The 15,470-nt window shown below is 37.7% G+C and overlaps 3 protein-coding genes across 4 annotated transcripts in view; 1 reads left to right on the top strand and 2 right to left on the bottom strand.

Annotated features, from left to right (window-relative positions):
• LOC109851229 (periaxin-like) lies at positions 1,014-2,442 on the top strand. The gene has a single exon (XM_020421264.1). The coding sequence runs from the start codon at positions 1,044-1,046 to the stop codon at positions 2,133-2,135; it is 1,092 nt and encodes a 363-aa protein (XP_020276853.1). The 5' UTR covers positions 1,014-1,043; the 3' UTR covers positions 2,136-2,442.
• On the bottom strand, positions 3,536-6,002 carry LOC109820000 (premnaspirodiene oxygenase-like). Its single transcript, XM_020386032.1, has 2 exons — positions 4,651-6,002; positions 3,536-4,259 (listed from the first exon to the last, which is right to left on the bottom strand). The coding sequence occupies exons 1-2, from the start codon at positions 5,641-5,643 to the stop codon at positions 3,645-3,647; spliced, it is 1,608 nt and encodes a 535-aa protein (XP_020241621.1). The 5' UTR covers positions 5,644-6,002; the 3' UTR covers positions 3,536-3,644.
• Positions 6,100-15,470, bottom strand: part of LOC109820001 — a 25,184-nt gene continuing 15,813 nt past the window's right edge. For both annotated transcript variants that reach the window (XM_020386033.1, XM_020386034.1), the window contains exons 2-5: positions 13,041-13,134; positions 12,423-12,460; positions 12,168-12,303; positions 6,100-6,753 (exon numbers count right to left, since the gene is read on the bottom strand). In XM_020386033.1, the coding sequence (XP_020241622.1) occupies positions 6,335-6,753; positions 12,168-12,303; positions 12,423-12,460; positions 13,041-13,134 (687 nt within the window). In that variant the 3' untranslated portion in view covers positions 6,100-6,334. The remainder of the gene's footprint in view (positions 6,754-12,167; positions 12,304-12,422; positions 12,461-13,040; positions 13,135-15,470) is intronic.

The raw sequence follows: 15,470 nt of genomic DNA, 5'->3' as shown, positions 1-15,470 counted from the left end.
GACCTGAAATCGTAACATTCTCAGCTTGTACCTATTTAATGGGACGTCAGCAAGAAAATCTTTACCTTTCATAGCCTAGTTGTCCTCAAAATCTTTTTATGTTCATTAAAAGCATCTTAATGAGTACGATAAGTATTCAAAATGCAACTCAAATTTAAATAAAGAGAATGAGATAGATGGCATGTATCTGATAAGGATCTGATATGGGTTCTCTTAAGGTGGTTATAGATATGCATTGTATGCACTAATCCAAACAAACATGCTGCATTTTTCCTTGAACCCTTTATTAACCCTGTTGCCAAACGACATCTAAACTTTTTGGTGCACCACATTTGAACGCTTATAACCCAGTCTAATTGATGTATTTATGAAATCAAATGCAATGGTACTAGAGAACGCTTGGTTCGTTGTAACTGAAATAGTAATGCCAGTGTCAGTCGCATTCAACTGCAAGTGTTGTGACTTTCATGTAACTGTTGTTACAAGTTGTCTGACACAGGTTCAAAATTTTGTGATCGCAACTTTTAGATGTTTGATTTGCTGTATCAGTTCTTAATTTGAACACCATTTGTGCATTTCAATGCTCAGATTTTACGTAAATTATTGTCTACCGCCGACCTGTTTCACACGTAGATACAGCCAAATGTATTTATTTCAATGAACAGACAACTGCAACTACAAAATATATTACAGTTGCAGATAACTGAACTTACGGCAACAAACCAAATATTATGCCGTGGCAACGTAAAGTCATTGATTTGGATGATGCTTTGGCCATCTGTTTCACTTGAGCTTAGACATGAAGTTGTTATTTTATATGCTTATCATTATGTCCCTGCCTTGGCTCCTGGATTGGTGCTAAGAAGGTGAGCTGACAGTGGAACGGAAAGGATGAGCTAATACAAACACTATTCTTACCAAACACGCCCACAACCCAACAACCTACTACCTCTGAGCCAAGTCACACGGACATATGCAACGAGTGACTAATATAAATACTCCTCATCTCTCTATCCAGTTCACACAAATCCTCTATAGCTACAATGGCTTCGCCAACCAGAGCTCCTCTCTTCTCTAGTCTTCTCATTGCATTTTTCATCATGAGCAGCTTCACAGGCGAAGCTGCACGCCTTCTACTCGAACTTTCAATACCTGAAATTCCAACTCTTCCTAAGCCCGAATTACCGCCTTTACCGGAACTTCAGAAGCCTGAATTGCCTCCTATGCCTGAGATTCCAACTCTCCCAAAGCCTGTACTACCTCCTCTACCAGAGTTACCTAAAGTTGAATTGCCACACTTACCCAAGATACCTACCATCACCAAAGCTGAGGAAGCACCACTTCCCGAGATACCAACACCAAAACCTGAGCTTCCTGAAGTACCACCTTTGCCTGAAATTCCGATACCTGAGTTACCTCCACTTCCCGAGATTCCAATATTACCAAAACCCGAATTGCCTCCTCTTCCAGAGTTTCCCAACGTTGAGTTACCCCCCTTGCCAGAGGTACAAACGCTTACTAAAACTGAAAAAACATCAACCATGGATGTATCGACAATACCGAAACCTGAGGTGCCCCCGCTTCCTGAGGTTCCAACCCTTCCAAAACCTAAATTACCCCCACTTCCTGAGATTCCAACCCTTCCAAAACGTGAACTACCTCCTCTACCAGAGTTACCTAAGGTTGAACTACCGCCTTTACATAAGGTACCAACTATCACTAAAACTGAAGTAGCACCAATCTTGGATGTACCAACTATACCAAAACCTGAGATACCAACACTCCCAAAGCCTGAATTACCACCTTTGCCTGAACTTCCGAAACTTGAGTTTCCCCAGCCTCCTGAGATTCCAACCCTTCCAAAACCTGAAGTACCTCAACTACCAGAATTGCCGAAGCTTGAATTGCCACCTTTACCGAAGGTACCAACCATCACAAAGACCGAGAAAGCACCAATCTTGGATGCACCAACAGTATTGAAACCTGAGATTCCAATAATCCATAAGCCTGACTTACCACCACTACCCGAGCTTCCAAAACCTGAACTACCACTTCCTGAGATTCCAACTCTTCCAAAACCTGAACTTCCACCACTTCCAGAACTACCAAGGTTTGAGGTGCCACACTTACCTTAAATACCAAAGCCTTGAGCTTCCCTCACCAAAGCATTGAGTTTCCTTCTCCCCGCCAACATTCCTATGATTCCAAACATGTTATCGAAGTCCTCAACTTTCATCATCACTAAGACCTTGGAAGCAAATTATGAAGATTCTAGGAGTATGATTTGAAGTTTTCCAGATTACGGTTCTCTTGTTTATTGTTGTTTGTAACTTTTCCCTTTTACTTGTCATGTATCAAATATGTTGATGTCATCTAATTGTGAGTTCATATATATGGCTCTGTAATTCATTTTGCATGTCAGTTCTTGTTTGGAGTTTGGAAAAAGAGAATTTCGGTTCTTGATAACTCATTATATGCTTCCATGTTTATTGTTTGATTAAATCCCATTAGCCATCTGATCTCATATATTTACGAGATCAAACCCACACTTGACCTTGATGAATGCGAGAAATTCTTATCACGATCTTTGCATCTGAGATCAATACCTATTACATTCCACATGATCTAATTATATCAGAATTTTGATCCTCTCCGCAACAAAAAAGTAGTGGAGAGACCAATACTTTTGATAACAACCATCGATTATCTAGGGGGTGGTTATGATTTTTTCTAAAACTAACATTCATCGTACCCCCATGAATTGCACTAATTCCTAATTTGCACTCAAAGAAAAAAATCTTGACCATCAAGTATACGATCAATGATTATGACCGAGTAGTGGTCTCTCCGCTCTTTTTCTGATAGTGGAGAGAGGATTCGAATCTACATAACAACCCCAAAATATGCACAAAATGTAGTAACTTTTGATTAACATCAATAGGCAGTCATATCCAAAATTTTATAAGGCTCTAACCAGCGATATCAAAGGCGTGTGCCTCATTGTGCCCTGCAATGTAGGGTAGTGGGAAAATGCCCACATCTGATGTGGGAACGCCCTTTACGCCTTGCAAGCAACCTGTGCTTCACACATATTACATGAAAAGCATAGCCCTATATGTTTTTGCTCTTTAACATTTGAATCAGACTTTGTACTTGATAATCCATATCCCAAAAGAGCAAAATTAATCTGTTAAAGACCTTTTTAGTAGCTCGATTGAGGATCCTAACTGGTCCTCGTTTACTATTTTGATTCGGTTTTGATGTTAATCTCGATTTGACTTTTGATTTGGAAAATAACTAACTTCGCTACTGTGTTGAATGTGTTAGCATTAGGAATTACGACACTATTTAGTGATTTTGTAGTGATATTATTTATCTTGACATATTTTTATTTGAAAATACATGAACATGTTTTTTCATGCTTGATTTTCTTCTTAAAAAATTATGTGAGCAAGTTGCGCCTCATGTCAGTCAGGTGCGCATATCGCATTGCACCTTGCACATATGCGCACAAAGAGACTTTGCGCCTCGTATTGCATCTTGCACATTGATAACACTGGTTATGACAATCTCAACAATCATTCTACACTACAATTCAACAACTGCAACATTCCTTGTTCTGCAAACAAAAGTCTTGATTAAAATCATGATAACATTTGAGGTTTGGCAATCAAGCACAGATCAAACTTCCTCGCTGTTGCCATCCCTAACGACTCGATCATATCAAGATCTTCAGGCTTCATTCCATCAGGAAGCTCCCAATCAAAGTAAAACAGTAGAAATGCAAGCACAAGCTCAACAGTTGCCATTGCAAAAGTCGTCCCAGGACAAATTCTTCTTCCACCACCAAAGGGCACATAATCAAAGTTACTACCAATATAATCAACAGAATCTCCATCAAATCTCTCCGGTTTAAATTGTTCACTATCATCCCAATACCTAGAATCTCTTCCTATCGCCCATGCATTAAATAGCACTCTGCTGCCTTCAGGGATTTTGTATCCTAGTACTGTGCAGGATTTGGTGCACATTCTTGGCAGAAGCAAAGGAAGTGGAGGGTGAAGCCTTAGAGTCTCTTTGATGACTAGTTTCATGTAATACAAGGGTTTTATGTCTTCTTCTTCGATCTTCTTTTTGCCCTTTAGAACTCGTCGTACTTCTGATTGTACTTTCTTCATTACTTCTGGGTGTCTCATTAGCTCTGACATCGTCCAATCTAAGGTTGTGGATGTTGTTAAAGTTCCTCCAGAAAACATGTCCTGAGATTAAATAAAGGGTTAATTGCAGATCGACCCCTGTACTATCACGCAATTGTGAATAGGTCCCCTGCAGTTTTATTGTTGCAGACCTCTGCACTATAGCCCAATTTGCAGATTGACCCCCCATGTTTTTCTCTTTTTTTTTCCTCTGTTGCCCTCAGATGGTCTATTTTTCAAAAACACTTTTCTTTTTCTTTGAGGGTATAAGAGCCAAATAATTTCACAGGGTCCATCTGTAACAATAGAACTGCATGGAATCTATGTAGACTTAACCCTGAAATAACGAAGGACCAACACACGAATCAATTTTGTGTTGAATAATAAACTCCATTTTTTCATAAAAATATCTTAAGCCTTTGTTCATATTGCTACGACTTAAGCTCATACTTACGTGGATTACAGCCTTGATGTTGGTCCTCGTGAGAGGAAACTCCAAATCGCCATTCTCCTGAATTGACAACAAAATATCCACCAAATCCTCTTCAACCTTTTCCTCTCCTTCGCTACTAACTGTATCTCTTCTCTTAACACAATGCTCCTCAATTATGTCATCAAGAATCTCATCCATCTCCTCATGACACTTTCTCAACTTCGAACTTACTCCAGTAAGTTCACTCACAAATCCCAACGATGGATAGAAATCTGCAATATTAAACCCAGGGGATGAATCATCCGCTTTTCTCGATGCAGATATGAATCTTTCTCCATGTTCACACTTTGAACCAATTGCAGTTCTTGATGTGATCGTGTTTGTTAAGGAGCCAAACCTCTCAGTGAGGTTAACTGTCGAGTTTTTCACTGCAGAGATTGCCTTAACTAAATTGAAAGCCTCTTGTTCTCTTATTAAACAAGATGCCTTCACTTGTCGAGAACTTAACAGTTCAAGAACACATATCTTGCGAAGCTGTCGCCAGTAGCTACCATAGGGAGAGAAAGCAATATCTGTGTTATTGTAGCATATGATTTTTGAGGCGATAAGAGAGGGTCGGGAGGAGAAATTAGTATCATGATTCTTAAAGATCTCTTTGGCAGCTTCAGGAGAAGAAACGATGATGTGGTCCAGTTGTCCGAGTTTTAGATACATGAGATGAGGGCCATGTTTGGTTGCTAGATTATGGAGCAATTTGTGAGGCAGATCATGTCCGCTGCATAGCTGGTGTATATTTCCAATAATCGGAAGCTTCCATGGGCCTGGAGGGAGTTTTATGCTCCCTTCATGCTTGGATACTGTAAATTGTTTGATGAGAATGAAGAGAAAGGGGAGTAGGAGTACAATGAATAAGATTTCCATGTTGGTGGAGTTCCTTGGAGCTGTAATGCACCAGTATATATTCATTTCTGAAGATTCCATGGCCTGCAAATTGAATAAGCTAGTTCCAACCATTTGATAAAATATTTATTCCTTTGACAAGATTCCAGAGCCTGCAGATTGACTGAGCTAGTTCTTAGAATTCAATTATTTGTTCTAAGATATAGACTTTCTTCTAGGGGATACCCAACATAGCTAACTAGTATAATGCCAAATAAAAATTATAACAGTTAGATTATGTCCCTTTATCACAATCCATAATTAAAAAATAAAAACGAATAAAAAATGATACAATGATTATGAAAGGATTTGTAAGTAGTTGAGGGAGAGGAAATTACAGCCGGCTGATATATTAAGTTAGGCTCCGAAAGATCGTGACCGACTCTCATTAATAAATAGAATAGCGAAATAGTACTTATCAAGATGGCCAGGCTATTTTGGGCATCGTCCATTCGCATCCATGGGTCCACATGTCAATGAAGAGGATAAAAAGACTGATTACGATTATAAATCTTGCTAACTTTAAGGGTATAAGTTAATCAACATATAATTGCATGAGGCCTATTAGCCAAGTAAAATGAGATACCATTCTTAGCTAATCCATTTAATCAAATGGTAACTTGTCTCTTGAGATAAATATCAAGATACATACATTAGCATACAACAACATACTTCCTATATTCTCAAGATTTGTAAACTCATTGACAGCAGCAATCTCGACCGACTTCAAACATTCCACGTACAAGATAACAAAACCGATATCATACTAAATATCTGCACCTGCAGTATCATCTAAGCTTACAAGGTAGGCAACCAGGCCTACAACAGGAATGTACCTTAAATTCCTTACTATTTTTTGATACCTTGGCTTCACATTTTGAAGGTTATCTCTTATCAACCAAGGCTGAAATATGGCATAAAGGCATATATCCCATATAAAAGCGTAAGCTAGCCTCTCTGATCCAAGATAACTACCCAAAAACTCCAAACGATCTGTGATGTTTCCAAAATCACCATCACCACGAGCAAAAAGGGCCCAGAATATTGAAAGAAGACATACACCTCCACCGATTAAGCCTACAACTTGTGCACCATTTGTCATCAATGACGCTAATGGAGTTTGTTTTTGAGGAGTATTTAAATCCTTGTCATTGAGACGAATTGCCATGTAAGGTATTAAGAAAGCTACAAATATCCCATTTGAGAAGAAGAAAACAGTGGTCAGAGGAATTTTTGAGAAAATATATGTAAAGCATAAGATAATACTTTTCAGGGGTTTGTCATATTAGCACCCAAACCTTTTGAATTATATACAAATCTTCATACTTGCTCAAAACGGGGGCTTATTTAAAACAGTTCAATAGATGAGGTCTTATTTAAAAGAACTTAGTAGATTCAATGGTCTTATTTAAATAACTTAGTAGATTTGGGGGTCCAGTTTAGAAGTATGAAGATTATGGGTCTAATATAGAACTAACAAAGATGTGGTAATGAGGACAACAATTGCAACTTTCTCTATTTGTCATTTGACTTCTTCTATTTTAGTTTTTAATAGTTAATTTGAATTTTTGAATTTTGAATTTTGAATTGTGGTTTAATTTTGGCATTTGAACGATTTTAGGGAATTGATTAGAGTGATTTGAGGGATATGTAATTGCTCTATAAAAGAGCTATGTAATCAGAATTATGGAATAATTGAATGAATGAATGAAATATTGTGTTAGCTAATTTGGGTGTGAAATCCTAGGCTTTGGGTGTGAAACCATAGGCTGACCCCCTCCCCTTCTCCTCCAATACGCAGCCGCGCCACCAGCCACCCCTTCTTCTTCCTTTGCTGCCCCCATCACCTGCTTCCTCATCCTCAGGCGCCCCACCATATCAGTCAACACTTCTGTCCTCTTATTCATCCCTACAGCCGCACTCCGCCCTCACCTCATTCCCAACCACCAGCCCCAATCCCATCTCCGAGCAGCCCTTAACCTTATTGGCGAGCCATCGCCATCCCCCTGCTCTCCCGCATCCTTGCCGCCGTTCCTCTACCTCCGACCCGCCCGTTGAGATCCCCGATCACACCTACTCTGAGCAGCCCCGAATCCCCTCTTTCTTTCCTCAATTCGAAGACAACGGGAGATCATTCGGAACTGATTTGTTTGAACAGATCCAAATGTGGCTCAATCGGATCTGGTTCTCAGCTTAGATCCAACCCGTGAAGGAAACGAATCCATTAATGCTTCACAAGTGATTCAAAGACAGTTTAACCCGACGACGGTATCGTTTTCTTTCGACTCAGTATTTTCTGTTAATCTCACTTTGTTAGTTAATTGCATGAGTATATCACCTCTGAACTCTTATCTTATATTCATTGTCTAGATTATAATTGTGAGTTGAGAGTAATTGAACATGTGATTATTGAATTTTGATATTGATTGTAGAGCTTGCGCAATGATAATGAATATTGCGATTATAGTGTTTGAGATTGGAACTGTTCATGATTGTTGATGTAAATCTTGCTAAAATCCATATGTCAAATTAATTATTTTAAATTAATTTCCTGTCGAAGATCATGAATTTTGGCAAAACGGTGTGTTGTTCAAATTAAATCGCTGATTCTGATTGACCCCCTCCCTCGTTTCGCATCATTTTTGGTATCAGAGCATGGTTCTATGTTAGTAAATTTTTTATTTTTATTAGTTTAATTGAGTCTTTTAATTTTTTATAAAAAATTTATCATTCATCTCATTTAGTTGTCAGCGCATACCATTCACATAGGTCTACCCTATCGATTAGGTGAGTCAAGTGTATCGACTAGTGAGTCCAGCATGTCTCCTGAAGTCCTTAAGAAATTCGCTGAACTAGTAGCACAATTTGATAGTACTATAGAAAATTTTCAAAATGCAACCAACGAGACGCATGCTAAGCTAGGAAAAGCGTGTGTTGCAACTCCGCCTCCACTAGGTCAAGGTCATGGGCACATCATTCATCGACCCTCACCTTAGCCTGTGCCTGATCTGCTAAGCTTTGATTGTAAGCTCGACCTAGAAGTTTTCTTAGACTGGCTGAAAGGTATGGATCGCTACTTCAATTGGTGCGCCTGACGGAATCGCGAAAAGTCAAGTTTGTCGCGATGAAACTCACCAGACTCGCCTGCCAATATTGGTCCAATATCGAAATGTTAAGGCATATTAGAGGTGAATTATCAATTTTAACTTGGCGAGAAATGGTCGACGAGCTTAAAAGGAAATACCTCCCGTCATCGTTCTATCATAGATTGCTCGACAAGTGGCATCAACTTGCTCAGGGAACTAAATCTGCAAAAGAGTATGTTGCTCAATTTGATGAATTGTTTACTTGATGCAGCACCATTGAGCAAGAGGCACCAACGAAAGTCTTGTTAAAGTTTAGAACCAGATTGAGAAGTGACCTTAAAACCGAACTCTTTGCTAGAGGAGTAGACACCCTTGAGGGAGCTTACGTCTTAGTTCAAGATCTAGATAAAACCAAATTCCACCAATCTAATAAGAGTTAGGATTTTCAAACTCATTCCTCCCAGACTTCCCATGTCCCTACCTCTAGTCAGCCTCCGAGTCGATTTAACTCTAGTTCTTCCCAATCTAGAATCGATCCTAAGAGCAAGGAATTAAAAAGAGATTTCTCCAAACTTAGCCTAATAATTCAGTATTACAATTGTTAAGGATATGGGCACGTCGCTAACATCTGTACGACCCCGTTCAGAGTTAGAATTAAAAAGCCGCCTATAACAAAATCAAAATCTATTATTGAGGAACTCGTTAACCAGGCTGTAAACTTGACAGAATCTAACTCTAACAATGAAATCCATAAAAATAAAATTAAAAAACCATGCACTTCTATTTCTTCTGAAACTACCCCTGCAATTGTGGAGTTGATTGAATTTTCATGCAATGACAACACTCTGATTATTTTCCAAACTGCCACTTTGATCACGGAGTTCACTGATGTTATCCCTGAAGTTATTTTTGAAATCAAAACTCCAACTCGTCCTGAACTCACTCCAATGATTAGAAACGTTATTGATGTTCCCCACGAAGTCCTCCCGGACAAATATGACACCCAACCCGTTCCTAATTTGGTTCCTAAAGTGAGTCACTCAGATATATGTATGAAAGTTGAATCTCAAACTGAGCATAGTAAAATAACTACCATATTAAATGTCAAACCCCCATGCATTGTCCCGATAGTCACTCACACACATACTAATCTCTTTTGGGAATATATAGTGATTAGGGATACAAGTTCGAGCACGAGTGTTTTCATTTCCTTTCTCTCTCATATTAAGCGCACAGAAACACTCCTCTTTCATGCATTTGTTTACACGTTCCTCACTATCACTGCTAGAATAAGAAATTTGTTGTTCACATTAACGAAGGAACGCCTAATTATTCCTTTTGATCGAGGACGTCATGCATTTTAGACACTTCGTTGAGTTTACATCTGCCATTGATCACATTGTTCGAGTCTGCATTTCTTACATAGTAGTTGAGTTGATTTGCATCATTTGTTATGATTTGCATTGGGGAATCAATGATCTAACTTGAATAAATACATTGTTAACTGAAATGTATGATATAAAGTCAGGACATAATTTAAAACGGTTAATGCTGATATTTTAGATGGTTTAGACTTGTCTAATACAGTTTTTTTTATAGCTGTTTAAGATTTAACATATTTATGAACTTTTCCAACTCTTGAAATAATTAATGGCAATATTTATATTATCGATTTGGTCATAGTTCTATTCTCAATATTAAGTGATTAAGCAGTTCACAATATTTTGACAGTCCACTAATATAAGCCTGTCCCTAGCCTATTGTTTCTGAGAGTTCTTTCACATTACCCCCACTTCTATATATTCACCCAAGCTGCAGTAAATTTTGATAATATTTTAGATGGTGAATTTACAATGCAACTTAGGTAATGATTTGAGATACATGAAAGTAAATGATGGCAGATTAAGATGCATGCAAACTATATTGATGATGACAAGATTCTGCAAGCTAAATCGACGGAGTCGAGTTTTTTCTCCCACCCGGGGAGAATAATAAGGACAACAATTACAACTTTCTCTAGTTATCATTTGACTTTTTCTATTTCAGTTTTTAGTAGTTAATTTAAATTTTTGAATTTTGAATTGTGGTTTAATTTTAGCATTTGAGAGATTTTAGGGAATTGATTAGAATGATTTGAGGGATATGTAATTGCTCTATAAAAGAGCTATGTAATAAGAATTATGGAATAATTGAATGAATGAAATGAAATATTATGTAGCTAATTTGGGTGAGAAACCCTAGGCTTTGGGTGTAAAACCCTAGGTTGACCCCCTCCCCTTCTCCTCTCATACGCAACCGCGCCACCAGCCACCCCTTCTTCTTCCTTTGCTGCCCCCATCCCCTGCTTCCTCATCCTCAGGCGCCCCACCATATCAGCCAACATTCCTGTCCTCTTATTCATCCCTGTAGTCGCACCCCGCCCTCACCGCATTCCTAACCGCCAGCCCCAGTCCTATCTCCGAGCAGCCCCTAACCCCATCGGCGAGCCATCGCCATCCTCCTGCTCTCCTGCATCCTTGAGCAGCCACGCCGTTCCTCCTCCACCTCCGACCCACCCGTTGAGATCCCCAATCACACCTACTCTGAGCAGCCCCGAATCCCTCTTTCTTCCCTCAGTTCGAAGACAACGAGAGATCATTCGGATCTGATTTGTTTGAACAGATCCAAACGTGGCTCAATCGGGTCTGGTTCTCAGCTCAGATCCAACCCGTGAAGGAAACGGATCCATTAATGCTTCACAAGTGATTCAAAGCCGGTTCAGTCTGACGACAGTATCATTTTCTTTCGACTCAATATTATTTGTTAATCTCACTTTGTTAGTTAATTGCATGAGTATATCATCTCTAAACTCTTATCTTATATCCACTGCTTAGATTATAATTGTGAGTTGAGAGTAACTGAACATGTGACTGTTGAATTTTGATATTGATTGTAAAGCTTGCGCAATGATAATGAATATTGTGTTATATTGTTTGAGATTGGAACTGTTCATGATTGTTGATGCAAATCTTATTAAATTTATCTGTCATATTAATTGTTTTAAATTAATTTCATGTCGAAGATCATGAATTTTGGCAAACCAGTGCGTTGTTCAAATTAAATCGTTGATTCTGATTGACCCCCTTCCTCGTTTCGCATCATGTTGGTATCTAGTATAACAAAAATCCTAGTTTTAATTAAGGATTAATTGCAGATAATTCATTGTACTATGGGATGCAACCGCTGATACTTAGCATTTAGAACCCTTAAAATTCAGAGAGCGGCAATTTTTGTCCTCTAGGTAACTTAAGTCTTTTTTAGTTAACCTGAAGGGAAAATTCATCGTCATGTAATTCTCCTGTGACATCTCAGCCTAACAGGGAAATTAATATTGTCTAGAGCTCAAGGAGTATAAGTGCTAATAAAATAGTTTAGGGCATGCATGTGGTTATACCCTCATAGTACAAGGGACGTATATTCAATTAATCCTAATTTAAAATCTCTGTAGTGTTGAAGATGTAGACAAGAGCATACTGTTTGTGAGAAACATCTGAAATCCCCATAAGATATCTAGTGACCATTTGTATCGGTCTCTTCTGCAATCTGTGAATAATAGTGGGGCGAACAAGAGTGTCCAAGAAATAACAAAATTGAACAGTCCTTCGGACATCTAGCAAAAAATTGGAGATCATAAGTAAAAAGAGTATGTAGCATTAGCAAAGTACATTATCCAGAAAAAATGGAAACAAAAGCGTAGCAATAATTTCTTTTGTTTTTTTTTCTCCTTACCGGGTGAAGTACTGGGGCTTCAAGCACATGAATTCCAGCTATACTGCCCAAAAAATGCAGAACATGCATTAGTACGAGATTAATGTAATTGAATACATTATAAGTAATGAATTATTATGCAGCATGATTAACAACCGACTCTTAACAGAATGCTATTTTAAATTTCTTTTTTCAAGTAAATTCTAACTGATTTAAATTTCCAAAATCCAACCTGCATCAACAATTCTGGATAGTTGCCCGCTTGATTTGAGACTAAATTAAATTTCCAATGGCCTATTCAATTCCTCCATGTAAATGATCTTTATTATCCATTAGCATCAATTAAAGAAACTAAAGACTGAATGCAAAGTTCAAATAGTTCAGATAGAACTGCATAAGGCCATATTCTTTTCAATCAGGGAATTACTATCAAGCTAACATCTATAAGTATCAATCCAAACAATTTCTACATATTTCAATAGATTGCAACAAATAATAAAAAGTACAAACAATACATGAAGAACGAAATATATCGTCCACAAGCTTCTGAGAGCAATCTTTTCCTTACAAATTATTGGAAAAAAACTGAGAATGACAGGTCAATGGTATTCGATCCCAAACCAAAATCAATCAGCTTACCGTAGTTCAATAAGGGCAAAACGTAGAAGAAATTGAGTGAGAGGCCAATGAGATCACTGATAGTACTTGACTTTATAGCCCATAAAGGGTCACCCTGCTCACATGTTTAAAGATCAGATACCAAAATAATTAGGCCATTTAAATTGTATCTTTTTTCGAAAATAACTGAAAGATGCAACTGATGAAAACAAAAATTATAAGTTCAATTAAGGTCTAAATGACAATAAAGTTTCACCCGGCGTATATCTAAATGTCATGTGTTATTACTTCACACTGCCATTACCTTTCCAATCCAAGATTATACCTACAGGTATACCTTAGCATTCTCCCTTTCATGTATGGTCCTATATCAAAGGAATTTTACTTCGTCTGTCATTTAACATCAATAAGATAACAACATCAACAATGGTGCCTTGCCCAGAAGGAAAGTAACATAGTACCCTTCACCCTTGGTTTTAATGCAGGAAAATCCAGGATAAGTTGAATATTATTATTATTTTTTCACACATGGCCGTCAAACAGTAGGTCCTTTTAAATTTACACCTCAAATCATCAGAACTGCTATTTTACTCTTCAAATTGTAGTCATCCATCAATTTTAAAGTTTAAACTTAAAACAGTCAATCTTAATACCGTTAGAGGACTTTCCTCAAAAATATTGTGAGAACACCATCTCTCTCTCTCTCTTCTCTCCTTCAGCATATAACCATAATGACCACATGACATGTAGCTACTCTGTAACAGTCATGGAGCTCCAAGTATAACTAACTCTATTTATTTTCACGTCAAAAAAGAAAAAAGAGAGTGATTTTGACAAGGATGGGGACTTATACAGTATAATAAATCCAACTATCATGGAAGTCTGTTATTCAATGGTAACATTTCTCAGAAAACACTAATGTGTGACATTGTCAAATTTATCTAAAAAATTTCAACTAGGATAAAACAATAAATTCGGAGCTATACATTAATGCTATGTTACAAGAATCAACGACCTTCAACAAATAGAAATACATGAACCTGATTGTAATTCACGATCAAATATCTCACGTCATTGTATTGGTAGAAAATAGGACAATATTTTGAAAACATTAGGCATCAGGTGGCAATTTATTTTGTTAAATGAGCACTACTGTCTCTTGGTAGCTCAATATGTTAAATTAGGTGGCAGCTCATATTTAGTATCCCCACAAGATTTATATTATAGTTAGAATTACTCTAAGAAAATATGATAGGGGAAGACCATTAAACTGAGAGTACAACAAATCAAACTCCCATGAAAGTCATGTTCTTCAATGGTAATATTTCTTAGAAAACACTAATGCAAAAAAATGGGTAAATTACACTAAACACCCAAGAACTTTCAGCATTTTGCAGTAAACCCTTAATAGCTTTCAAAATCACACTAAAACCCCAATAACTTTGCAGAAAACCCCTAATATCCTTGGGTCAATTACACTAAACCCCTAACAACTTTGAAAATACCTTTTTATGTTGTTTTTTGTTCTGATTTTTGGGGGTTTTCTGCAAAACGCAAAAGTTATTGGGGGGCAATGTAATTTGGAAAGTTATTGGAGTGAATGTTCTCGGCGATTTAGTGCGATTTGGAAAGTAATTAGGGGGCATACTGCAAAATGCTGATAGTTTTGTCAGTTAAGTGCAATTTCCCCAAAAAAAATTGTCAAATGAAGCTTTTCCACGCTTCCCATAACTCCATAAGTTCTAGATAATCATGTAAAACATTGTCGCCTTTTTTGGTATGCAAGAACTAAGTCAAGTGAGAATGAAATAAAATAAGAAATAGAATATAGTTGGTGTGAGAATGGAATGCTCATTCTCAGTCTCAAGTTTGGGTGTGATTAGACAATGAAGGGAGAATAGCAACCTTTTTTATTTATGGTATGAGTAATTAATAAATAATTAAAACACATTTGGAATTTATTTCAAATTATTGATTCTCACCTAAATGGGAATGCCCACACTCTACTAACTCTCTGGGAATGCTCATTCCCACTTTAATAGAAATGGATACTAAGTAGGCATAGATTCCAAAAATTGTTGTGTTTGGTATGCATAAATAAGAAGTGGGAATAGAGGTGACCAGCAGAGAAGATCAACCGGTCAAAATCTGCCCTAGAAAGCCGCATGATACATAATGGGTCCAGTACGAATTCGGACCCGTCTCGTTTATGAGATACGTCAAGTGGATTCGTCTCATTTGACCCAAATGAGATGAATCCAACTCGCCTTGTGACGAGTCACGAGTCAAGATGGTTCAGTGAAAATTAACCTGGCCCTTAAATTATATTTTTCTTCTTCTTTTATTCCAATAAATAGTCTTGTATGCCTCTGGGTAAAACTAACCGGAAGTCCAAATATGCAACAAAATCTTGTGATCCCCCAACAACTCTTTTTAGAGTCGGTGGAGAGA

This window comes from Asparagus officinalis, chromosome 8 (genome assembly GCF_001876935.1).
Source record: "Asparagus officinalis chromosome 8, Aspof.V1, whole genome shotgun sequence".
NCBI lineage: Eukaryota > Viridiplantae > Streptophyta > Magnoliopsida > Asparagales > Asparagaceae > Asparagus > Asparagus officinalis.
This window is presented reverse-complemented; position numbering and strand designations above follow the sequence as displayed.